The sequence below is a fragment of the Pseudoliparis swirei genome, chromosome 9 (assembly GCF_029220125.1).
Source record: "Pseudoliparis swirei isolate HS2019 ecotype Mariana Trench chromosome 9, NWPU_hadal_v1, whole genome shotgun sequence".
Lineage (NCBI taxonomy): Eukaryota > Metazoa > Chordata > Actinopteri > Perciformes > Liparidae > Pseudoliparis > Pseudoliparis swirei.
Genome location: NC_079396.1, coordinates 3,805,168 through 3,829,859, shown reverse-complemented (window position 1 = coordinate 3,829,859; position 24,692 = coordinate 3,805,168). Strand labels below are relative to the sequence as shown.

Sequence of the window (24,692 nt, the reverse complement as noted above, 5' to 3'; positions counted from 1 at the left end):
GTGACCAGTTCATAGTTTGGGGGGGGGGGATTTTTATGATTTTTTGACTGAATGCAACACGCTTCCCGAGCTTCAGCGATAATAACGAGCCAAGCGACTTTCTAAAGCACAGCCCTGTTAAAGAGTTGGTGAGCGTCCATCAATCGGGCTCTTTTTTAGTATTATGCGAGCCAGCTTGAAAAGAAAAAAGCAATATATAAGGCTGAGTTATGTGTGTGTGTGTGTATGGAGGACTTCAAATGACTTAAGTATGAATAAATGCATGAATAAACATAGGAATAAATAAATAAATGCTTAAATAAATACAAGAATACATGTATAAATAAATTAATACAGGAATGAGCTAATTATCATAGGTGATTTTAACATTAACTGGAATGACAAAAAAAATAGAAAAATCTTAAAACGAATCACGGATAAACACAACTTAACACAGCTGGTGGATCAACCAACCAGAATAACCAAAACCTCAAAAACTATGATAGATTTATTGTTTACAAACAAGGCTGACAGGATAGTTAAAACCTACAACTTCTTGACAGGTCTTTCTGACCACAATCTTGTCCTTTTTGCCAGGAAACTCACAAAAAAAAGGCTCATTGCCAAAGCTAAAACGCCTGCCTTGGGCTCACGCTTCATCCCCAAAAACCTGCAGCAACGTTTCATGGAGGCAATACAAATTATTGACTGGGGGGACACTCTGTCCTCTGAAGACATTGGTGTAAACAGTAATCTGTTTATATCCAAAATCAATGAAACAATGTCTTCATTCTCAAAGAAATGGGTCGAGGGAGAGGAAGGAGCACCACATTCCTGGCTTAACATCGCCTGTAGGAATTTAATGAAAACTAGAGACCAACTATTAAAGCAGAGTTTGAAATCTGGACTATCTACTGACAGACAGAAATTCACTCATGCTCGTAACAAGGTGACTCAAACAATAAGACAGGCCAAAGCAAACTTTTTTATCAACATAATTGAAGGTGCAAAAGGTAACAGTAAAAACGTTTGGCAAATCCTAAATAAATTATTAGGTAAAGATAATAAACAGAAAAATAATACTATAGAATTAAAAATCAATGATGCCTCCATAAAAGACCCTGCTGTGTTAGCCAGCTCTCTAAATGAGTACTTTATAAATAGTGCTCTGGATGTCACAAAGTTCTTCCCACCATCTGAGGTCTCCCACAGCCCGATTGTGTATACAAATCCAGTCTTTGAGCTGGAGGAAATCACAGAGGTGGAGGTAAAAAGTATAATCTCAGGATTAAGAGGTTCTAAGGCTAGGGATGCAGATGATCTAGACATCAACTTTTAAAACAAATATTGACGGTCTAATAAAACCAATTACTATGCTTGTAAATCAATCAATCAGCATGAGGGAAGTCCCATCATCCTGGAAAATGGCCACGGTAATACCGATTTTTAAATCTGGGGATAAGGAAATAATGTCCAACTACAGACCTATCTGCATCCTCCACTGTGTCTCTAAGGTAGCTGAGAAATGGGTGTCAAAACTAATCACCAAACATTTAGACAAAGGTTTTGTTCCTCTCCACCCAATGCAGTTTGGTTTTCGTGCTCAACACTCCACTGAGACAGCTAACTGTGTCTTTGTGGAAAAGGTTAAATGTATGTTGGACACAAGCCCATATGTGGGTGCTGTATTCCTAGACCTCAGGAAAGCTTTTGACACTGTTGACCACCAAGTGCTCCTGACAAAGCTGACTTATTTCAACTTTTCAGCAGACTCAATACAGTGGTTTGAGTCATATTTATCAAACAGAAAACAGAGTGTTTTGGTCAACGGTGCCAAATCCCCATACCTTGTCAACCCTGTAGGGGTTCCACAAGGTTCCATTCTTGGACCATTACTGTTTTCACTGTACATAAATGACTTACCTAATGTATGTCCTGAGTTAAATGTACAAATGTATGCCGATGATGCGGTCATCTTTGTACAGGGAAAAAATACTGAAATGATCTCATTGTGTCTCTCAAATGCTTTGGACAAGGTCCAACACTGGCTGAACAACATTTGCTTACAGTTAAATGCAAAAAAAACTGTATGCATGATGTTCAGTAAACGACCAGTCGTAATCGAAGGATCAAATGTGTTTTTAAACGGAGCAGAACTACAACTAGTCCCCCACTTCAAGTATCTTGGGGTCATACTAGACTCAAACTTGAATTTTAAAAAACATATTAAAAAAATCTCCAACACCATAAAATTCAATCTGCAAAATTTTAAACAAATTATACCCTTCTTAACCATCAATGCTGCAAAGTCATACCTCCACTGTATGATCTTTTCCCACATTGAATACTGTTTTACAAATTGGTCGTTTGCCTGTGCCACAAACCTGAAACCAATACAACAGCTGTACAAGAGGGCTATCAAGGTGTTTGACAGAAAGCCTAATTCATACCACCACTGTACTATCCTTGAGAAACACCATTTCCTGAGTTTTGACAATTTAAAGTCTTTTAAAAGTATGGGTTTTATTTATAAATGTTTACATGGACTGGCTCCCCTCCCTTAGGGAGTTCATCCACAGAAAAAACACTGGACGCTCCACCAGGTCAGAAACCAGAGGAGACTGTGAAGTCCCCCATAGACGGACCACTTTTGGCCAAAATGTCCTCTCCGTTAAAGGAAGCTCATTGTGGAATAGCCTCCCAACTCAGATACGGGATTGTGCCACCCTCAACAGCTTTAAAGGTCAACTAAAAGAATGGTTGAGAAACACACAGATGTGCAATCACCGCTAAATGCACTTTAGCATAGGGGTATTCTCCTCTTGCATTTTATGTAGCACTTTTATCTTATCTTGTATTGCACTTTACATGTCACTGCTGCTATATTGTACTGCCATGTGGTAAATACTCATGTATGCTGCTCTTGCTCTTTTTACATATCATGTATTTAATATTTTTACAAATGTCATGTTATTATATATTGTACGTCAGGGACTACGGATGGAAATTAGCTCAAAGCTATAATCTGGCATATTTACACTGAAAACATAACCTGTCTAAAGTGTTCATTAATGTGCATTGTCCCTCTTCAAATAAAACGATTAACAATGAATAAATAGAAGTTATAACTCAACAGGACATCATTAAATAAATGTATTTCTACATTTCTTAATTTATTTATATCTCTGTCCACACGTATATCTTCATTTATTTATTGTTCCCTGTATTTATTTATACATTTATTTATTTATTCATGCTTTAATTTATTTATCTATTTATACTTAAGTTATTTTAAGTCCTCCATATGTGTGTGCAATTCAAATGGCCGCCCAGGATCATCGCCCTCAGCATTAGAGTTTGGCTTATTTATTGTATTACGTAACGTTTTAGTCACCTTCATACAAAAAGTTGGGTTCTTCTTCTTTTACTTTAAAAGTTGGCGTGGGATAGACCTGAGCACTTTGACCGCCTGGCCCACGCCCCCCATGCCTGCCTCTGGATAAACTCCTCCCCTAAATAGTGTCGTCATCCGTGACCTCCGGTCAACTCCGGGGGTTTAATTGCTTTTTTAAATCAGCAAGCCGAAGCACTGGCGGATATTAAGTTAATTTAAAAAAACAGTTATTTAAATACTTTAACATTAACCGTGAAGAAAATACATTTAAACCAGTGACACAATTGAGCTTCTGGGTTGTTAAATTCCACGCGCGCTTTGTAAATAAACCGTCACACGGCTCTAGTTACCCGTTAAATGAGTGTCTCCCGGTGGCTCTCAGACGCGATACACGGACGCGTCCTGTGAGGTCTCCGTTCCTCCTCCTCGTCTGTCATCGTAACCACAAACACCACGGAACACTCGCGAGTCAACCCGACGTTGCCGTAAGCTAACTCACCTCAACGCCGACGTCGGGCACCCTTCGCCGGCGTAACACCTCCAATATTAAAGTTTCAACTCTGTATTGCGCTTCAACCCAAAAGGCTCCGCTCGGCTACAAACGACGGCATGTGACGCTGTATGGCGTCTTCAGAAGAGGAAAAGAAAGAAGAGAGAAACATCTTCTTCTTTGGGTTATCACTGCAGCTCGCGTCCTTAATGTTGCTCTACTGCCACCTAGTGGAGGGAGATGACTCCTACAGCGTCAGATACGTCCTCCACACTCCAGTGTGCTCTTCTTCTCAGATGCCCTCTTCTCTCTCTGTTGCCCAATTATGTTCATTTCTTTCATCATGTTCTTTCTTTTCCAGATTTATTCCAACACTGGCATAATAAGGACATCTTATTCATAAAATTCAGTATATTAATATTCACATATACATATATATCATATAATTATGATAAATAAATACCATCTAATGTAAATATACAATATACACATCATAACTATATTATAATAAAATATAAATATCGTATAATATAAATCATATATATTTATATATTTATTAAATACATATATTATATATATATAAATATATATAATCTAATGGAACATGTCTATAAATTAGATGGACCTATTATCCACATGCTCATTGTGTGACAGTTATTCCATGACTAGACCACTAGAGGGCGCTAGAGTCTTTATCATTCCACCTCTTCACAGTGAGACGGTATTTCTGCTGTCGAGGAACGGTATAGGAAAGTGAGCTGTATGATAATCAAAAGTATTCAATGATATGTTTTGGATGCCATTGTTCTGGGATGTTTTTTGAGAGACTTTCCCCTTTTGTTCCTCTAATTTCAACAAGGAAATCAGAACAGCGAGATGCTGCTCCGTTTCTGATATCATACCGAGATAAAAGCTGGACACATAACTTGAGAAAAACAAGTTTGGAGCATGACCTCATAACACAATGAGGTGAAAGAATACTTTTCATATTCATAAAGGGTGTTACCAGTTGTCACTGGTGCCATTTCATAGTATTCACACTGGAACGGGTTTGGATCTATTTCCCCTTAAATGGAGTTTCTTTAGTATCTTTGAACACGAGAAGAACAATGAAAGCATATATTCCACAGGCATATTATTCTTATTTCTTAAAGGTCAAATTAGTATTTCCCAGTCTGCCTCTCATATTTAAAATTGAACTTCTGTTATAGACCTATAGTTTTCCATAATGCTCTGGACCTGAAAACAAGATTTTAGTTTGTTTGCATCCATAATACATATTTATTCTACTTGTGCTCAGTTTTGTGACTATTTTATTGTATATATTTGCACGTTATTGCACAAACAGTCTTGGCTACACACAGAAAAATAATGGTTATTAAATTAAAGAACCATCACCTTTAGGGCACCATTTCCATGGTTCTTCAATATATTGAAGAACCATGGAAATGGTGCCCTAAAGAACCATTTTTTAAGGTTCTTTGAGACACCATTATAGGTTCTTTGAAGAACTATTTAAGGAAATGGTTCTTTAAGAAACCCTGGTTTAAAAAGGTTCTTTGTGGAACCAGAAATGGTGCTTTAAATAACCATTTTTAAGGTCCTTTTAGACACCTGCTAGGTTCTTTGAATAATTATTTAAGGAAATGGTTCTTTAAAGAACCCTAGTTTAAAAGGTTCTTTGTGGAACCAAATATGGTTATTCTATGGCATCACTCTGAAGAACCATTTTCGGTTCCAGATGGCACCTTCATTGTTCTCTGTGTATTCTCATATTAATTACATGGTTAGATTATTTGTCATTTGGTGTATCACCTAATTGTTTTCATGTATTACGCATGGTGTATTTTACTATAGATCATTACAATGTCTAATCATGTATTGTAACCTCATATTATTCCATAGATCAATTAATAGTGTGATGGTCCGACGCGGTGGACACCTGTTGTGTGTGAGAAACGGGAAACCTGCTGGACTGGTCCCAGATCAGTGCCGCGCTCATTTTGGAGGAGGAGGAGGAGGAGGAGGAGGAGGAGGAGGGTGACTGAGTTGCAGCAGGTCTCCAGTCATTCCGGGGCAGAAGGCAGAGGGAGAAGCCCGAGGACACGTCGTGGCGATGCTCGTCTCCACTGCGCGCCATCATGGGCACCCGGAGCCCCGGGGACACTTCCGCGCGCTCGCGTGCCCGAGGACGCGCACACCTCTGGTGTCAAAATGAACAGGACCGGCGGTGATGGACTCCTCGTTTTTTTTTGTTTTTTTATAAACACCCACGATGAAGGCAGAAGGTCCGGCAGCATCTGAAGGTCTGTGCATGGCACCGCGCTGAGAGCCGCCATGGATCACTTCCCCCGGAGGAAGCGGGTCGGTCTGCTGAAGCCGCTGCTCAGCCTGTCGCTCGTGTTCGCCTCGTTCCTCATGATCCACAAGCTCAAAGTGGCAGAGAAGGACGGGCTGGCAGCGAAACACGCGCGGGACGCCAGCTGGTGCGGCTCCAAGTGTCCCCCCCTGAAGAAGGGAGCCATGAAAAACAGTTTAGGGATTTCCGACCCTCCGCAGCGGGTCTCCAACGCCACTCCTCCGGGTTCCTGGGACGCGCAGGTGCTCAACTGCAGCGAGGACGCGTCGGTCCGGACCAAGGACTGGTTCCGGCGCTTGGACCCGAGGTTCCACCAGTTCGTGCTGCACAGACACTGCCGCTACTTCCCCATGCTCCTTAACCACCCGGAGAAGTGCGCGGACGACGGAGGAGGAGGAGGGGGGGTGGTGCACCTCCTCATGGTGGTCAAGTCCGTTATCGAGCAGCACGACCGGCGGGAGGCGGTGCGTAAAACGTGGGGCCGAGAGCACACGGTGGGTGGGAAGAGGATCAAGACCTTGTTTCTGTTGGGGAGCCCGACGACCGGCAAAGACACCAAGAACCTCCAGAAACTGATCCAGTACGAGGACATGGTCTACGGGGACATCCTCCAGTGGGACTTCATGGACACCTTCTTCAACCTGACCCTGAAGGAGGTCAACTTCCTCAAGTGGTTCGACATCTACTGCGCCGGCGTGGAGTTCATATTCAAGGGGGACGACGACGTGTTTGTGAACACGCACAACCTGCTGGAGCTCATCGGCTTCAAGGTGGAGGAGCGCAAGGACGCCGACTTGTTCGTGGGGGACACCATCTCCAAGGCGATCCCGATCCGGAACCGGCAAAGCAAGTACTACATCCCCAAAGAGCTGTACGACAAGCCGTATCCCCCGTACGCCGGAGGCGGGGGGTTCCTGATGTCCTCCCCGCTGGCCCGGAGGCTCTTCGTGGTCTCCAAGGACCTGGAGTTGTACCCCATCGACGATGTGTTTTTGGGCATGTGCTTGCAGAAGCTGCGCCTGGCCCCGGAGATACACCCGGGCTTCCGGACCTTCGGCATCACCAGGCGCAAGGTGAGCCCCATGAACAGCGAGCCGTGCTTCTACCGGAACCTCATCGTGGTGCACAAGCTGAGCGCGCAGGAGCTGCTCGGGATGTGGAGCGTGGTGCACAGCGACGCGCTGGTGTGCGCCCAAAGGGCGCCCATGTGAGGAGGACTGTGCACGTGAGGACGTCCACGTGAGGACTGTCCACGCAGAGAGACATCAGGCCGGGTCCACTGAACTGAAGTAACTCACCAAAGCTGATACCCAATGCACCAGGAGACTTGTGGTCATAGATGATGGTCTTTACGCATCTGGACTCAACCCACCGAGTCCTGTATCTAAGGGAAGCCACAACAATGATATATATATATGTATATATATATATATATATATATATATATAACACATATATAAATATATAAAAACATATATAAATATATATTATTTATACCATTATTAAATATATATAATTATTTATATGTATATATTTATATATAAATATATGTATATATTCAAATAATACATATTTAAATAAATAATATTTATATATATATATTTATATATATTTGTTTGATATATATATTCATATATATATGTTTGATATATATATTCATATATATATTTATATATAATATAAATATATATAATATAAATATTTATATAATATATATTTAAATATTTTTATAATATATATTTATATATATATATATATTTTCTTTCTTCTGTGAGTCAAATTCACAAGGCTGCATACACCTCTGAACAGGTTGGGTTTTCACCTCCATGACTTAAAACTAAGTGTTCCATGATGTGAAACCACTACCACCACCATCCCGTGTCTGATTACTCGTCTTCAGTCTCAGATCCAGATGTCGGGTTGTGAAGAGGCGTTGGTGTGTTTGTGTTGGCGTGAACGGGACTCGTGACGTCCAGCTGCTCCTCTGAAGTGACCGTCTGGACTCGCAGCACAACATGGGGGATGAACAATCACATTCGTAGTTGAGTGATGATAGTATTTTTATTTCTATGTAGGGTGCTGACATTGTACAAAATTAAATGATTCGATTGTTCTAAGTTAATATATTGTCAATTCGTGTGTGTACGATTTTGCAGGGGCAGGCCAAAAAACAACAACAACAACAACCAAAGACGCAAAGAGGCTGTAATACTGCAGATGTGTGTGTACGATCATGTAAATAAAAGTGGAGCTCTAATGTTGTGTGAGTGAGCTGATGGAAAAAGATTTGACCAAAAAAGAGAAATCAAAGACTTCTGCAACGTCCACCTTCAGGTAGCTTTATTAAACAAATACAGATACTTTTTTGCATCAGACAAAATTAGCCATTTGATGCCATAAATATTCAGAAAATACTGATAATTCAAAAATAGAGGGAAACATCCACCGTCCACTCGATACAGAAGCATATTGAAGCCGATGGGACGGACCGGGGAGATGAAACAAAATATACACTCTTAGTAGTTTAAAAAAACCTTCTTTTTTGGCTGTGGATGAATCCGAGACGTCACAATCAACATCGTCACACCACTGTGCAGGACGAGAGAAGTAGTACAAACATAGCATTCAATACAAATATCGCAAAATTGACGTCAGAATTTTAAAAATCACTTTTAAATGACTTTAAATTCAGCAGAAAGCAGAAACTCTACCGTACGCAGCGTTCATTGAAGTCATCGCGTTGACGTTACAACATCGCGTTGGACCAGAGGGGGAACATAACGCTGCGCTAGCTCGTCAAGGATGTCGGTCGGCAATAAGCAGGAACATAAATAAAGATCGTACTGTCCTGGAAATGCTTTAAAAAAACGTATTCGCGAGCAGAAAAGAGAAACGCGAACGGCCGGCGAGAGTAAAAGAGCACCTGCTGTCGTCGTGAAGCTCCGGGATGCTGGAGGGTCGCCGTGGGAACGGCGTGTCCTTCATTCCTCCGTCCCTCCTCTCCCCGAACGATGACATATTTAAAGCTCTTACTCCGGTTGTATTCTGGCTTTTACTGGAGAGTCTGGGATCTAAATCTGATATTAAATCACAACGCTGAAGTAAACAAGAACATGTAGAGATGGAGCATCCCCCTCAACCCGCCACACCGGGCCTTTTAATGGAGGCATTATACCGAATCTGCTTAAAGCTTATTGAAATATGAGAGCCTCAAAAACAGAGACTTCCTGTGTGTGACGCCGGAGGCTGGAGTGGAGACAACCGAGGAGCTCTAACGTCCAGCTGTGGCTTCTCGCTGCAGATGTTCTGTCGCGGTTGTTGTGCGTCTCCGTCTTTGGCGCCGCGACCCGGTTTCAGTGCTTCCCCGGAGTTTGACCTTTGGCCCGGGGCGCCAGCGCCGGGATGCGGCTGCCTCTGGCCGCGGCCCCGACCGACCAGGCCTGCTTCAGCTTGGCTCCACCCACAGCCCTGCCTGGACACACACACACACACGCACACAGACACACACACACACACACACACACACACACACACACACACACACACACACAGGTCATCCTGACAGTAAACTTAACTTTAACCCCGCCCCCTTCCTCTGTTCCACTGGACTATTTACCACCAAACAAAGCCGCCTGCATCACCTGTGGTGTTGTACAAACAGGCCCCCCCCGTCACAAGGCTCACTCTCAATGTACAGTAAGTTACTAAATTAATTAATTGTTGGTGGTATAATGAAAACCAAAATAACTTTTATATATATATATATATATATACAGTATGCATATATATATATATTTATACATATAAGTGTATATATTTCTTTATATATATAAACGTATGTTTATATATATATTTATGTAGAAATATGTATGTATAAATATATATATGTGTATATATACATATTTATATCTATATACATATAGATATAAATATATATATAAATATATGTGTATATATATTTATATATAAATAAATACATATATTATAAATTATAATATATGTATTTATTTATATATAAATATATATACACATATATTTATTTATTATATTATAATAATATAATAAATAAATATACGTGTATATGTAAATATATTTATAAAAGTTATTTTGGTTTTCATTATACCCCCCCCACATTTGATACTATTTATGGGTTAATGGGAACTATTTTTTCATATATATACATATATTATATATATTTTTTCAGCAGTGGTCTCTCACTCTGGCATCAAGCTGGTCAAAAAGTAATTTGAGATGTCTCTCAACAAAATAACAAGACATTTTGGAGAATACAAACCCCAAATGTTGTAGTTGTCATGACCAATATACTTTAATCTCCCCTGATTGTGAAATATCCCTCTAAATTGGGTCCACTAACAGCCGCTACACTCGGCTCCAGATAAAAAAATGTTTTTAAATATGTGCCTTATTCTGTGCTTCGAGGCAGGAAACCATACAACATGAATGTTTCACCAGCTCCTCTGCTGAGCGTCGGGCATGAATGCTTTACCTTGTGCCGGCTGGGTTCTCGGGGCCACCGCAGGCCGGCGTGAGTTTTGTTTACAGCCCTCCCGGCCCATGAGGTGAGCCTTCCAGGCCTGCAACGGGGACAAAGTAGCTCAGTGAGTACGCGGCTCTCGACGGGGCCGGCGGCCGGTGACTGTAGGCCCAGTCAGGGCCCCAACGGCCGCCGCCCCCCCACCCTCATACCCCCCCCCCACTAACACTGCAGTCTTTCATGGAGTCGACGCTCGCAGCTCTGTGCAGAATTTTTTCTGCGAGTCATATTTTTTCTTCTTTCATTTTTAAAGGGGGCGTGTGAGCGTCGGGCGATTTTGAATGAAAACACAAAGGAGGTACGGCTGAGGTTGCGTAATAAAGTGTCACTGTACATTTGGGTTTAATCCCAATGTCTCTTATCACAAGTTGTTTGCAGGGAATAAAAATGTCGTCCTGAAATGGACTGGGGACCTGTTGACCTGTTGACCTGTCCCAACATCCAAACTCCCAGTCCGAGGGTGTTTCTAACCACGGGGTTTTGGATTCTTTGCTGACCGGGTCGCGTGGCGGTCTGATTCCCGGAGCGCTTCTTGAAAGACGAGTTGCGCGATTCATTTCGACGCCGCGCCGACAGAAACGTAACGGAAGACGATTAAAACGCTTCGATGTCGCTTCATTTCAAACTTCTCTCTCCAAAAAGCCGGCGGACACAACGGACGACGTGGCGCCCGAGGAGCTCCGGGGCTGAAATATGAGCGCCGGTTCCTCTCAGAGATAAGAGCAAACTCTCCTCCCCGTGGTCACGTGAGGTCAGGTCACTCCAGGTTCTCATCGTGAAGCGCTTTGATTATCAGAATCAGAATCAGAATCAGAAACAGGTTTATTGCCAAAGAATGTTTTCACAAACAAACGAGGAATTTTTTTTGGTGGAAGGTGCAACATTTGGACATGACAAACAAACAACAATCAACGCGACGGAAAGACAACAAATAATGTGAGAGTGTTTGGGTGTGTGCTTCAAGTGGTGTGTTTTAGTTAAAGTGCATGTTAAAGTGACGTGTGTGGAGGAGGGAAGAAGAAGGAGGAGGGAGGAGGAGTGGGAGGAAGAGGGAGGAGGAGGAAGAGGAAGGAGCGGGAAGAAGGAGGAGAGAGGAAGGTGGAAGAAGAGGTGGTAGTCCTGGGGGTGACAGTCAGTCAGTCCCGGGGTCCATTCATGAGCCCGACCGCCGACGGGAAAAAGCTTTTGTTGTGGCGGGAGGTCGTGGTCATGATGGACCGCAGCCTCCTCCCCGAGGGGAGGGACTCGAACAGGGAGTGTCCAGGGTGGGAGGGGTCGGCGACAATCTTTCTGGCCCGCTTCAGTGACCTGGAAGTGAACAGGACCTGGAGGGAAGGCAGATTGCAGCCGATAACCCTCTCGGCCGAGCGGATGATGCTCTGCAGCCTGCGCTTGTCTTTGGCTGTGGCTGCAGGGTGCCAGACGGTGATGGAGGAGCAGATGATGGACTCAACGATGGCCGTGTAGAACTGTACCATCATCTTCCCTGGCAGGTTGAATTTCCTCAGCTGCCTCAGGAAGAACATCCTCTGCTGGGCCTTCTTGGAGATGGAGCCGATGTTCAGCTCCCACTTGAGGTCCTGGGAGATGATGGAGCCCAGGAAGCGGTAGGACTCCACAGCGTCGACGGGGGAGTCACACAGGATGAGAGGGGCGGGTGGGGCTGCATTCCTCCTGAAATCCACAACCATCTCCACTGTCTTCAGGGCGTTGAGCTCCAGGTTGTTCTGGCTGCACCAGGTCACCAGGTGGTCAGTCTCCCACCTGTAGGCGGTCTCGTCCCCACCAGAGATGAGTCCAATGAGGGTGGTGTCATCCGCGAACTTCAGGAGCTTGACGGACTGGTGACTGGAGGTGCAGCTGTTGGTGTACAGGGAGAACAGCAGAGGGGAGAGAACACAGCCTTGGGGGGAACCCGTGCTGGTGGTCCGGGAGCCTGAGACGTGTTTCCCCAGCCTCACGTGCTGCTTCCTGTCGGTCAGGAAGTCTGTGATCCACCTGCAGGTGGAGTCGGGCACGTGCAGCTGGGAGAGCTTGTCCTGCAGCAGGGACGGGATGATCGTATTGAAGGCAGAGCTGAAGTCCACAAACAGGATCCTGGCGTAGGTTCCTCGGGAGTCCAGATGCTGGAGGATGTAGTGAAGGGCCATGTTGACTGCATCGTCTGCAGACCTGTTGGCTCTGTAGGCGAACTGCAGGGGGTCCAGGAGTGGGTCGGTGATGGTCTTGAGGTGTGACAGGACCAAGCGTTCAAAGGACTTCATGACCACAGAGGTCAGGCGATGGGCCTGTAGTCATTGAGTCCTGTGATCTTGGGTTTTTGGGGACGGGATGATGGTGGAGGCCTTGAAGCAGGCTGGAACGTGGCATGTCTCCAGTGAGGTGTTGAAGATGTCGGTGAACACGGAGACAGCTGGTCAGCACAGTGCTTCAGGGTGGAGGGGAGACGGAGTCCGGGCCCGCTGCTGCGGGGTTCTGCTTTTAAACAGCCTGTTGACGGCTCTCTCCAGGATGACGAGGGCGTCGCTGAGTTGATGGAGGGTGCTCCAGAGGTGTGAGCCCCTGATGGGCTGGGGGGGGTGGGCTGATGGTCTGTGGCTTGTTGATGGGGGTGTGGCGGATTGTCTCAGGACTGCTCCATTGTCTTTCAAAGCGGCAGTAGAACTCATTTAGCTCGTCTGCCAGAAGCACATTGTTCATGGAGTGGGGTGATTTGGGCCTGTAGTTGGTGATCTGCCTGAGCCCTCTCCAGACAGAAGCAGAGTCGTTTGCTGAGAGCTGCTGTTGCAGTTTCTCAGAGTACAGTCGTTTAGCATCTCTCACCGCCTTGCTAAACCTGTATTTGGACTCTGTGTACAGGTCCTTGTCCCCACTCCTGAATGCCTGGTCCTTCTGCAGTCTTAGCTTCCTGAGCTCCGCTGTGAACCAGGGTTTGTCGTTGTTATAACTCACCCTGGAGCTGGATGGAATACAGCTGTCCTCACAGAAGCTGATGTAGGAAGTTACAGCCTCTGTGTACTCATCCAGGCTGTTGGTAGCAGTCCTGAAGACATCCCAGTCAGTACAGTCCAAGCACGCCCGTAGATCCTCCAGAGCCTCACTGGTCCACTTCTTGAACTTCCTCACCACAGGTGAAATACAAGTATGTTTCCACTGACTTGTATTTCCAGTAAATCTTCTGCATTCCTTTCCTGTTGTTGATCAAACTCTGTGGACGTGACACACGGGAGGAAAACTATCAACACTGAACAAAGGAAACCTGAACTTGTCCAATTTGACAACAGTCCCGGTGTTTATAATAAGTATCGCCATAACGACGTCATCTGAAACCCCCCGGACCACAAAGAGATTGAGGGGAAGAACATCTATTAAGAAATACACGCGAACTAAACTAAACCGGGACATGTTCGTCTTTACTTCCTCCTCAAACCGATAGGAATGTGAAGAATGTGACGGCATCTATTTCATCCCGAAGCGGGCCGTGATGAGGCTCCGCCCCCTTTGAAGCCTTCAAAGAGGCCGACAGTAGCGCTGGTTTACCTCGACACCTGTCTGCTCCTTGTTGTTGTTTTTCTTTTCTTTTCTAAGGAAACAATAAATAAAATTCGACACTTTTTGATAAAGTTCACACTTCACACCTCGTGCCACATGCTAAACTTTATGAACTAATAATTAACTCTAGTTAATTATTAGTTTAGCTGTGAAACGACTGATTGGGGGAGTCCTCTGTGTTCCCAGGTATTGATTATCCTGGTGTCCATGAACGCATCACCTCTGGGACTCACCACAAGCCGGGTCTTTATTCACCGGTGTACAGCATGACCTGCTGTCACGCCGCCTCAGTGCCGCGTGTTTTATTTATTTACTAAACAATTCTTGGTTCAATTCCAACCGCCTTATTTTGAAAATAGAGGACAGAAAGCTGTCGGATCGTCTCCAGCTCCTCGTGAACCTGGAGCTACAGACCAGGGAGTTCAACGCAGAGGAACCCCGAGCTTAAAGACGAGGGAGACATCTATTGAGGCCGAGATGCCTGAAAGCAAAGCACAATGAAGCGAAACTAAGCAAAGTGAAGTGAAGTGAAATGAAGCAAAGTGAAGTGAAGTGAAGCCAAGAGAAATGAAGCAAAGTGAAGTGAAATGAAGCAAAGTGAAGTGAAATGAAGCTAAGAGAAATGAAGTGAAATAAAGCAAAGTGAAGTAAAGCGAAGTGAAGTGAAATTAAGCAAAGTGAAGTGAAATTAAGTGAAATGAAGCAAAGCGAAGTGAAATTAAGTTAAATGAAGCAAAGCGAAGTGAAATGAAGCAAAGTGAAGTAAAGCGAAGTGAAGTGAAATGAAGCAAAGCGAAGTGAAATGAAGTGAAATTAAGCAAAGTGAAGTGAAATGAAGTTAAATGAACCAAAGCAAAGTGAAATGAACGGGTGAAAACGAAGCGAAGCTCCTGGCTGGAGGAGGAGACACTTCTGAGCTCTCTTCCTCCCACCGGGTGAAGCCGGCTCTGGGCTGGTGGCTCCGCTGAGTCTGAGACGGTTCACGAGCAGCTCAACGTTCCTCACAGGAACCTGTAATGTCGTGGTGTTCCTCTCTCTGGTCCACCTCTACCTGTAATGTCCTGGTGTTCCTCTCTCTGGTCCACCTCTACCTGTAATGTCCTGGTGTTCCTCTCTCTGGTCCACCTCTACCTGTAATGTCCTGGTGTTCCTCTCTCTGGTCCACCTCTACCTGTAATGTCCTGGTGTTCCTCTCTCTGGTCCACCTCTACCTGTAATGTCGTGGTGTTCCTCTCTCTGGTCCACCTCTACCTGTAATGTCCTGGTGTTCCTCTCTCTGGTCCACCTCTACCTGTAATGTCCTGGTGTTCCTCTCTCTGGTCCACCTCTACCTGTAATGTCCTGGTGTTCCTCTCTCTGGTCCACCTCTACCTGTAATGTCCTGGTGTTCCTCTCTCTGGTCCACCTCTACCTGTAATGTCGTGGTGTTCCTCTCCCTGGTCCACCTCTACCTGTAATGTCCTGGTGTTCCTCTCTCTGGTCCACCTCTACCTGTAATGTCCTGGTGTTCCTCTCTCTGGTCCACCTCTACCTGTAATGTCCTGGTGTTCCTCTCTCTGGTCCACCTCTACCTGTAATGTCCTGGTGTTCCTCTCTCTGGTCCACCTCAACCTGTAATGTCCTGGTGTTCCTCTCTCTGGTCCACCTCTACCTGTAATGTCCTGGTGTTCCTCTCTCTGGTCCACCTCTACCTGTAATGTCCTGGTGTTCCTCTCTCTGGTCCACCTCTACCTGTAATGTCCTGGTGTTCCTCTCTCTGGTCCACCTCTACCTGTAATGTCCTGGTGTTCCTCTCTCTGGTCCACCTCAACCTGTAATGTCCTGGTGTTCCTCTCTCTGGTCCACCTCTACCTGTAATGTCCTGGTGTTCCTCTCTCTGGTCCACCTCTACCTGTAATGTCCTGGTGTTCCTCTCTCTGGTCCACCTCTACCTGTAATGTCCTGGTGTTCCTCTCTCTGATCCACCTCTACCTGTAATGTCCTGGTGTTCCTCTCTCTGGTCCACCTCTACCACCTGAGAGAGACCTTCGATCTCAACGGGACGAATCTGATTCAATAAAGAGAAAAGAGAATCTCACCTTCTCTCCCGGCAGGAAGTTGTTGTGACACAAGGGACAGTGGTTGGAGCCTTTCCCCGAGACGGGGGCTGAAAGAGAAACATAACACCTGAAAATGACAGAACAGTTTCAAGGTGTGGGAGCATGAGGCCGGATGCAACGTACACATGTCTATGTTCTGCTGCGTCACATGACCGACAGGGCGAGAGGGCCTTGAAGGCGTCGCCGCCATCAATTATCTATGCGGGCATATGGCTGGTAATGGAGACGTGGCGCAGGTCTTCAGGTTGAACGGCACGGTTACAGTCAACGACAAAGTGGAAGAAAACAACAACCAGGAAAGAGCCGACTCAGCTTTTCAGATGGTAAACACTGGCAACGGGGCTGTTTGAGGGCAACGCCGTGGAAACGTACCGACTCCGTGGAGCACCCTGGACATTTGAGAATGTGTTTTTACCTTCGCATTGAAAATGCGGAAGGTTATGTTTTGATCGCCGTGAATATATTTATTTATTTATTTGTATGCGTGTTACTCGCATAACTAAAAAAGTATTAAACCGAATTGCATGAAATTTGGTGGGATGATTGGTTATTATCCGGGGACCATTTGATTAGATTTTGGGATTGATCGGGTCAAAGGTCAAGGTCATGAAAAGGTTAAAATCTTCTTTTTTACCATAGCACGGTCAATTTCTATCCAATTGGCATGCAACTAATGCCAACATGTTCATAATTCAATGCCCAATCTTGTGATATGCGAAGGTATACCGAGTGCCCGTTCTAGTTTCCTATGTTTTAAAAGAGATTAAACTGTGGCCACGGATGTGTTGAGTCGGTCGACTCGGGGTTCAGACACGTGTCGACCAATGGGTGTCCAGGACCAAATTTCCATGAGCAAAAATGTTGTGAAATCTCTGTGAATACACGAAAAAGTGATAAAAAGTCGTATTTAAACTAACAATGAGAATTCCAAAGACCTTAAATGACACAAATGAACGAGAGACAATAGTTTAGATTAGAAGAATAAACATTGATGTCTTTTCAGTTAAAGTGCGTTCACTTGCAGCGCGAGTATTGAGAGCGTACGCCGGCTTATATGTTGAGCGTCATAATAATTATTTAAAACTCGGCGTAGATGCACATATGAACATAACACATTTTCATGACTTTTCCAAAACTTTTTGGGATTTCTCTTCTCTTTCCCAGGTCAGTTACAAATTCCATGACTTTTCCAGGTTTTCCATGACCGTACGAACCTCTGTGTACCGCGAACAGAAACCAGAGGGAAGATGATTGGACCGTCTGTTGCGGTCGGAGACTCCGCCTCCGAACGGTTTACAGACAAAATGATCAAATAGATAAAAAAAGTGGAATTTGAATTGGACCCGACCTCAGTCGAACCGAGCATCTGGCCCCCCCTCCCGCCCCCTCCCGCCTGACCTCTTCCCAAAAACAAGCAAGATGTGCAGCTGGCTGCAGTCCCGGCTCCACGGAGCATCACATGGGAAGACACCATCATTTTTCGGGTCCTTTTTTCGAGCCTCGTATTTCAATACGATGCCTTGTTTTTTTAATGTTCACCCCGATATATAAATGTTGTCGAACAGGAGTCTCGGTGACGTTGTCTGTTCCCGCCACAGAGCCTCGCGTGTCGGCTCGCGTGTGAATGTTACCTCGCTCTCTTCCGGCGGCTTCTGAGAGAAACTTTTAGGGCGAACGCAGATTAAAAAGAGAGGAAGAGCATTTCCAAAGCAGTATAATCTGACACAAATATAATCTGATGAATTTTCAAATATTGTTGTTAATAAACAAAAAAGTTGCAACTAAATCTGCAAGAGGCTCTGCAACAGTAGAGCATCATTTGTGGACTTTAAGTGGTTTTATTTGATAGTTTTTCTTATTCCATTGGTCATTGACAAATACAAAACGACAGTTCTTTCCATCAAATTTCAGAAAACGACCCAGCCTGTGTCCCGAGACTCTTTCACAAAGTGTAATGTCCATAACTCTGTACTCTGGATCTTTTTCTTTGCATGTCACACTCTTCCTGCCTTTTGATTTTTACCCATCTGTGTCTCAACCGTCCAATAGACGACACATCATTTCAATAAAAATACTAAATAAATTAGAACGGGCACTCGGTAGAGCGCATACCTTCGCATACCACAAGATTGGGCATTGAATTATGAACATGTTGGCATTAGTTGCATGCCAATTGGATAGAAATTGACCGCGCTATGGTAAAAAGAAGATTTTGACCTTTTCATGACCTTGACCTTGACCTTTGACCCGATTGATCCCAAAATCTAATCAAATGGTCCCCGGATAATAACCAATCATCCCACCAAATTTCATGCGATTCGGTTTAAAACTTTTTTTGTTCTGCGAGGAACACGCATACAAATAAATAAATAAATAAATACACGGCGATCAAAACATAACCTTCCGCATTTTCAATGCGAAGGTAACGAGCTGCGCGACCTGAACGGCTCCAACGGCATGACGGAGTGGGACCCCGGGACTCACGGATGCAGGCGGGGTCCTGGGCGTGGCGGCTCAGCTCGTCGGTGGCCACGGCCTCGGAGCAGCGCGGGCACTGGCTGAACCGGGCCCGGCTCTCACACTCGCCCAGCAGGTGCTCCGTGAGGCTGGCGATCTCGACGACCTGCGAACACAACGCAGAGCCGGAGGTCCTCTAGCTCTTCTTTTCTTTTGTTCACCGAGCTGACCGCAGGCGTGAAGCGCCGCGTACCTGTCTGCAGCGGTCGCAGCGCCGCAGCATGGGGCAGTGTCTCCAGTAGTGGAGGTCCAGCCCGTCCTCGCTGAACGACTCGTCCTTTTTACCGCAGAATATACACAGGCTGGGAAGAAGAGCGAGAAAACCTTGAAACATGTGCTATCAGGACTAATATTACAAGTGTTCATCAATCAGGGTTCATAGACATGATGACCGATGGATTTCCAGGACTTTAAACCAAATTTTCATCACAAAAATGTGTGAAATCTCGTATATTTACATGAAAAATGAGTATTTAAAGTAACAACGAGTACTTTTCCATATGCAGCCACGCATGGTTAAATGGACTGTGGATGGCGGCTTATATTTTGAGCGTCTTTCTTTTAAAAGCATATTAATTATGTCCAACTCAGCGTAACGGAACATATCAAAAAAACACATTTCTGTGACTTTACCACAAACCTTTTCGAGATTTTTTGGAAATAACCATTTTCAAAATGCCGTGACTTCCAGGTTTTCCATGACCGTAAGAACCCCGATTCTTTTTTTTTGCATTTTCTATTATTCCAGTAGAATAAAAAAATAAAAGCCGTCTCCATCGAGTCTCTTACTTGTCCAGATCGTTGACCGGTTGTTGGACGTCTCGAGCCTCCGTCACCTTGTTCGGCGACACTTTTGCGACACCTGGAAATGAAGACGGCGGTGTTAGTCGCCACGACGACACTAAACTCGCCTCATACCAGAAATATAAAAAAAATATATTTAAATAAAATATATTTGTGCAGCAAAACCTTCTTACGTTTTTTTTCTTCTCATAGTTCTTATTGATAATTTATATGTTGTCTAAATGTTCTTTGTTGTTGTTGTTCGCTGTTTTGCACTTTATTACCTTCGCATTGAAAATGCGAAAGGTTATGTTTTGATCGCCGTGTATTTATTTATTTATTTATATGCGTGTTATTCGCATAAGTAAAAAAGTATTAAACCGAATCGCATGAAATTTGGTGGGATGATTGGTTATTATCCGGGGACCATTTGATTAGATTTTGGCATCGATCGGGTCAAAGGTCAAGGTCATGAAAAGGTCAACATCTTCTTTTTACCATAGCGCGGTCAATTTATATCCAATTGGCATGCAACTAATGCCAAAATGTTCATAATTCAATGCCCAATCTTGTGATATGCGAAGGTATGCGCTCTACCGAGTGCCCGTTCTAGTTACTATTATTATTATTACTACTACAATCACTTTATGTTGGGAGAGAAGAAACATACTTTCAGATCTTCTGTATGTTTTCACAAATGGAAGAAGTGACAATAAAAATGACTTTTGACTATATTGTAATATTTTATCTCTATGTTTGCGGTTGCTTGGTGGCCGTCGGGTTGAGCCGGTACGTCACTGGGAGAATTGACTGGTGTCATGCTTTATTGTTACATCGTCTTCAAACGGAGCTTTTGTTTCTGTTCTTGGCGCTAAGACCAGCAGCAAGTGGTTAAACTCTAAGAGCGCTGTTGCTGGGCAACTAACAACACGAGTAGACGTGTAAGGATCCTTATCCGCTTTGGAAATGGTCATCTCTGCTCTGAAACATGATGGACGTGACCACGTGCAGAAGATCATCTGTCGACTACCAACTGGAACCGTTTTTGACATATTGGGTAAAAATGGGTTACATATGTTATTTTCATGAATCAATGAATGTAAAATAGAGAATAGATGGATCGATTGTTTTCCTTTTTATTTCATTCGGTCTCTTTTATGTTGCTGTTTTACACTCTTGCTCTAAATATATATTTAAATAAAATGAGCATCTGCTGGAAACTCACTTTGGTCACTGCCTTGTGTATATATTTTGTTTCCTCTGTATATTTAGTATTTTAATATTTAGTATTTACTATTTTTATTGTGTTTTGCGTTTTATTTAAATTTTTTATTCATGCTCTCATGTTTCTGCTGTGATCCTGAAATTGTTCAACTGTGGGACTAATAAACGATTATCTAATCTAATCTAATGCCTCAACTTTTTTTAAAGAATAAAAAAGAAAGAGAAAGGAAATGGTCATTGTTTCTTCCTTTTTATTTTTTGTGTGCATCTCAATGTCCTGGAGAAACACAAAATCAAGAGCACCCGTTCTGAGCCATAAAACAATCCAGTTCAGCACCTTTAATGGCGGTCAACTCTTTCTCGCCCAACATGTGTCCTTACTTGCTTTGCCAGCTTTTTGGGACTCCAGTTTGGGGGCTTCTCTCTTGGGCATTTGTCCTCTGGGGCTTTCGTCTCCATTCTCCTTCACCAGAAAAGAAAAGATGAACCGGAGTCAGAGAGCAGAGAGTACCAAAGAGGAAAAGCTCTTCAGGAGGTTCACATGTCCCAGTGTCGGCGTCTCTTTATGTGAATAACTGAGTGTCTGAGTTTTAACCCCCCAGAGGGACAAAATGCTACCAGGTAAAAAAAAAGTCACATAAAAAAACGAGTCGCCGTTGCACAAAGTGACGTAATGGAAGTTTAATGACGACTCCACCTACTGGGATCTCTTTCAAGGCGGCCAGCTGCTCCTGAAGAGAGTGGATCTCCTCCTTCTCCTTCTGCCCACCTCCCTGAGCCAAGATCTGGGAGAGAAAACAGTGACTCACGGTCAGGTCTTCAGCTGCGGTCATTTTCCTGGCTTCTCTCTCTCTCTCTCTCTCTCTCTCCATACGGTTCCAGGATCACAGATCTTTTTTTCCCTTCTTCTTTTCTTTCACCACGCCAGCGTCTTCACCTCATTATTGTCATCTTTTAAACCAAACGGCTTAAAGCTGTCCAGACTCTAAGACACATGTTGACAAATGTATTTTTCTATGACTTTAAACCAAATTTCCTCGTGGAGACACCGAGATTTAAAAATGTTCACAATAGTTTGAATAAAAGAATAAATATTGATATAAATGCTAAATATGAACATAACAAATTCCCATGACTTTTCCAAAACTTTAGGGATTTCATTTTTTTTTTCAAAGGACTTTTCCTGACCTGGAAATAACCATTTTTTTAAAATTCCATGACTTTTCCACGTAATGGGAAGGCCAGGACGCTAATAATGCCAGAGAAACACGTCAACGCGGTCGCTGTGTGAGTCACGGTAACACAAGCTGACTGTCACACTCGGTGAGGATGGAAAAGTCGGCTTTGCTGCTCGGGCATCGTCTGAGTCCAGCTGGTGATGACATGGAAGGTTTTTGGAAGAGCTGCAAACATGACGTCTACGTCACACCACCAACATCTCCATGAAGAACCAGAACACCTTTAAACATGTGCTATCAGGACTAACATGCTGTGTACATTATTCAGGGTTCATAGACATGTTGACTAATGGATTTCCAGGACTTTATACATTTCTAGGTGTATATACATGAAAAAGTGAGTAGTTAACCCTCCTGGTACCTTTAGGTTCAATTTGACCCCATTCAATGTTTAACGTCGGTGTTCTTTGGGGTCAATTTGACCCCAGGCTGTTTTTCACTGTGTCAAACATATAAGAATTAGAATGGGCACTCGGTAGAGCGCATACCTTCGCATACCACAAGATTGGGCATTGAATTATGAACATTTTGGCATTAGTTGCATGCCAATTGGATAAAAATTGACCGCGCGATGGTAAAAATAAGATGTTGACCTTTTCATGACCTTGACATTGACCTTTGACCCGATCGATCCCAAAATCTAATCAAATAGTCCCCGGATAATAACCAATCATCCCACCAAATTTCATGCGATTCGGTTTAAGACTTTTTTAGTTATGCGAGTAACACGCATACAAATAAATAAATAAATACACGGTGATCAAAACATAACCTTCCGCATTTTCAATGCGAAGTTAAATATCAACTTTTTTATATATTTAAAGGGCTATTTAGGTAGTCAACAAACAAACATAAAGTACCTCACACTTAAACTTGGGAAACAATATTAATTCTAATAATTCTCTGGAGGTTTTAATTGCTGGGGTCAAATTGACCCCGAGGGTAAAATATGTTAGTGAATGTGAAGGTAACAGGAGGGATAAAGTAACAATGAGTACTTTTACATATGTAGCCATGCATGGCTAAATGGACGGGATGAGAGCGTATGCCGGCTTATATTTTGCCATCTGTGCAACGTGAAACTTTGTCACCGTCAAGCTTAGATTGAAAAAACGAGAAAGAGACGTGATGTCATGCTCTCTCAAGAGATCGAGGGAGTTCTCCCAGCTGCTGCTCGCCGACGACAGCCTGTTAGACGCGAAAAACAACTGCCAATATAGACACATGTATATGTATATATATATAAATAGGAGATTTCCTTCTTCAAGTGAAGGTGACGTGACGTGTTGATAAAAAAAAACTTCTTACCTGATTGTCCGCCAGCTTCCCATCGATCTTGGCGAATCCGTCGAAGAGGCTTTTGAAGAGGAAGTTCTTCCGCACGGCGGCGTCGTCGGGCGGCAGGAAGCGGAGGACGGCCGCTCGGTGCTGCCGGTACATGGAGAGGATGACGCGCACCGCCAGCTCTCGAACCGCCGGCGCGTTGTGCTCCAGCGCCGCCGTGCAGAACTGAAAAACAGGGGGGAAATTGTGCAGGAATTTGGATGGACTGTGTTTGTCCTGTTGCGACGTATCCCAAGAGGCTTTGGGTGGGACATGTGGAACACAGACCCCTTTATTGGACATAATACACATAATACACACATATGGAACTGTAAATTAGATTTAATCTGTCTGTTTATATTAGATTAGATTAGAAAACTGTATTGATCCCCAGTGGGGGAACTCAACAGGTCATCAAGACAACAATAGACACCGAGCACAAGAGACAAGGAACACGACAGGGAACTAACAGAACCAGAAGATGAGCCATAAAGCAGGAAGAAGAAGACGACATCAGAAATCATCGCTGCAGCCGAGTCGGTGGCCTGCGCTCAAATTATGACTGTTTGTGAAATTCGGCTATCAGGAGATAATCTGAGATATGATGGCCGACCTCTCAGTAATCGGATAAACCGAAGTTCACGGAGACCCTTTGTTGGTTTTCCTGTACGACCCGATTTCTTTCTTCCTTTATTAAACTTCGAGCGACTTCTCGGGACTCGATAACTTCCCTGAAACTGATTATTTTGTGTCTATCGCTTCATCTGATGTTCTTCAACTTAATTGTGTTTTCAGGTGTTGTTTCTTCAGTCTTGAGTGAGGCCGTGTTGAATTGCCTTTTCAATGGAACTTGGAAAACAGGGAATACTCAGCGCTTGCTATTTACTACTAAACGTATTACGAAGCAATATTTGCAGTCAGCGTCGGAAACACACCAGGTCAAAGGTCAAAACTGCCTCGAAGAAATATAATTTTCCCCTGATATCACGATGAGAGGCAACAAATGCCCCATAATGTCCTCTAATAATTATAATAATTTAATAGCGTTTTGTTTTTGTTTTTGTGTGTGTCCTATCTCTATTCCCTCTACTAGGTAGGTATGCACGCAAAAAATCAATAAATATAATTAATAATTATTTAAAAAACAAAGAAATTAGTTATAATTGTTAATAGTTGTTT

The 24,692-nt window shown here is 43.8% G+C and overlaps 2 protein-coding genes and 1 long non-coding RNA gene across 6 annotated transcripts in view; 2 read left to right on the top strand and 1 right to left on the bottom strand.

The window, feature by feature from the left end:
- The first annotated feature begins 5,868 nt into the window (after positions 1-5,868).
- Positions 5,869-7,634, top strand: b3gnt7l (UDP-GlcNAc:betaGal beta-1,3-N-acetylglucosaminyltransferase 7, like). Its single transcript, XM_056423323.1, has one exon. The coding sequence runs from the start codon at positions 6,201-6,203 to the stop codon at positions 7,431-7,433; it is 1,233 nt and encodes a 410-aa protein (XP_056279298.1). The 5' UTR covers positions 5,869-6,200; the 3' UTR covers positions 7,434-7,634.
- Positions 7,635-7,865: 231 nt separating this feature from the next.
- LOC130199772 (uncharacterized) lies at positions 7,866-8,479 on the top strand. The gene is made up of 2 exons (XR_008832882.1): positions 7,866-8,263; positions 8,379-8,479. It is a non-coding gene; the product is annotated as an uncharacterized LOC130199772 (long non-coding RNA).
- A 62-nt stretch (positions 8,480-8,541) lies between these two features.
- cep104 (centrosomal protein 104) overlaps positions 8,542-24,692 on the bottom strand; it is a 48,857-nt gene continuing 32,706 nt past the window's right edge. For 2 of the 4 annotated variants that reach the window (XM_056423511.1, XM_056423514.1), the window contains 9 exons: positions 23,499-23,699; positions 21,654-21,737; positions 21,334-21,415; positions 19,735-19,807; positions 19,139-19,247; positions 18,913-19,051; positions 16,408-16,475; positions 10,730-10,817; positions 8,542-9,694 (listed from right to left, as the gene is read on the bottom strand). In XM_056423511.1, the coding sequence (XP_056279486.1) occupies positions 9,576-9,694; positions 10,730-10,817; positions 16,408-16,475; positions 18,913-19,051; positions 19,139-19,247; positions 19,735-19,807; positions 21,334-21,415; positions 21,654-21,737; positions 23,499-23,699 (963 nt within the window). In that variant the 3' untranslated portion in view covers positions 8,542-9,575. Of the gene's footprint in view, positions 9,695-10,729; positions 10,818-13,406; positions 13,986-16,407; positions 16,476-16,551; positions 16,667-18,912; positions 19,052-19,138; positions 19,248-19,734; positions 19,808-21,333; positions 21,416-21,653; positions 21,738-23,498; positions 23,700-24,692 lie in introns of those variants that run through there. The other 2 variants (XR_008832881.1, XM_056423513.1) reach the window with 2 other exon arrangements.

Excerpts from the sequence above, each read along its gene's own strand:
- b3gnt7l (XM_056423323.1), top strand. The coding sequence starts at position 6,201 with ATGGATCACTTCCCCCGGAGGAAGCGGGTCGGTCTGCTGAAGCCGCTG.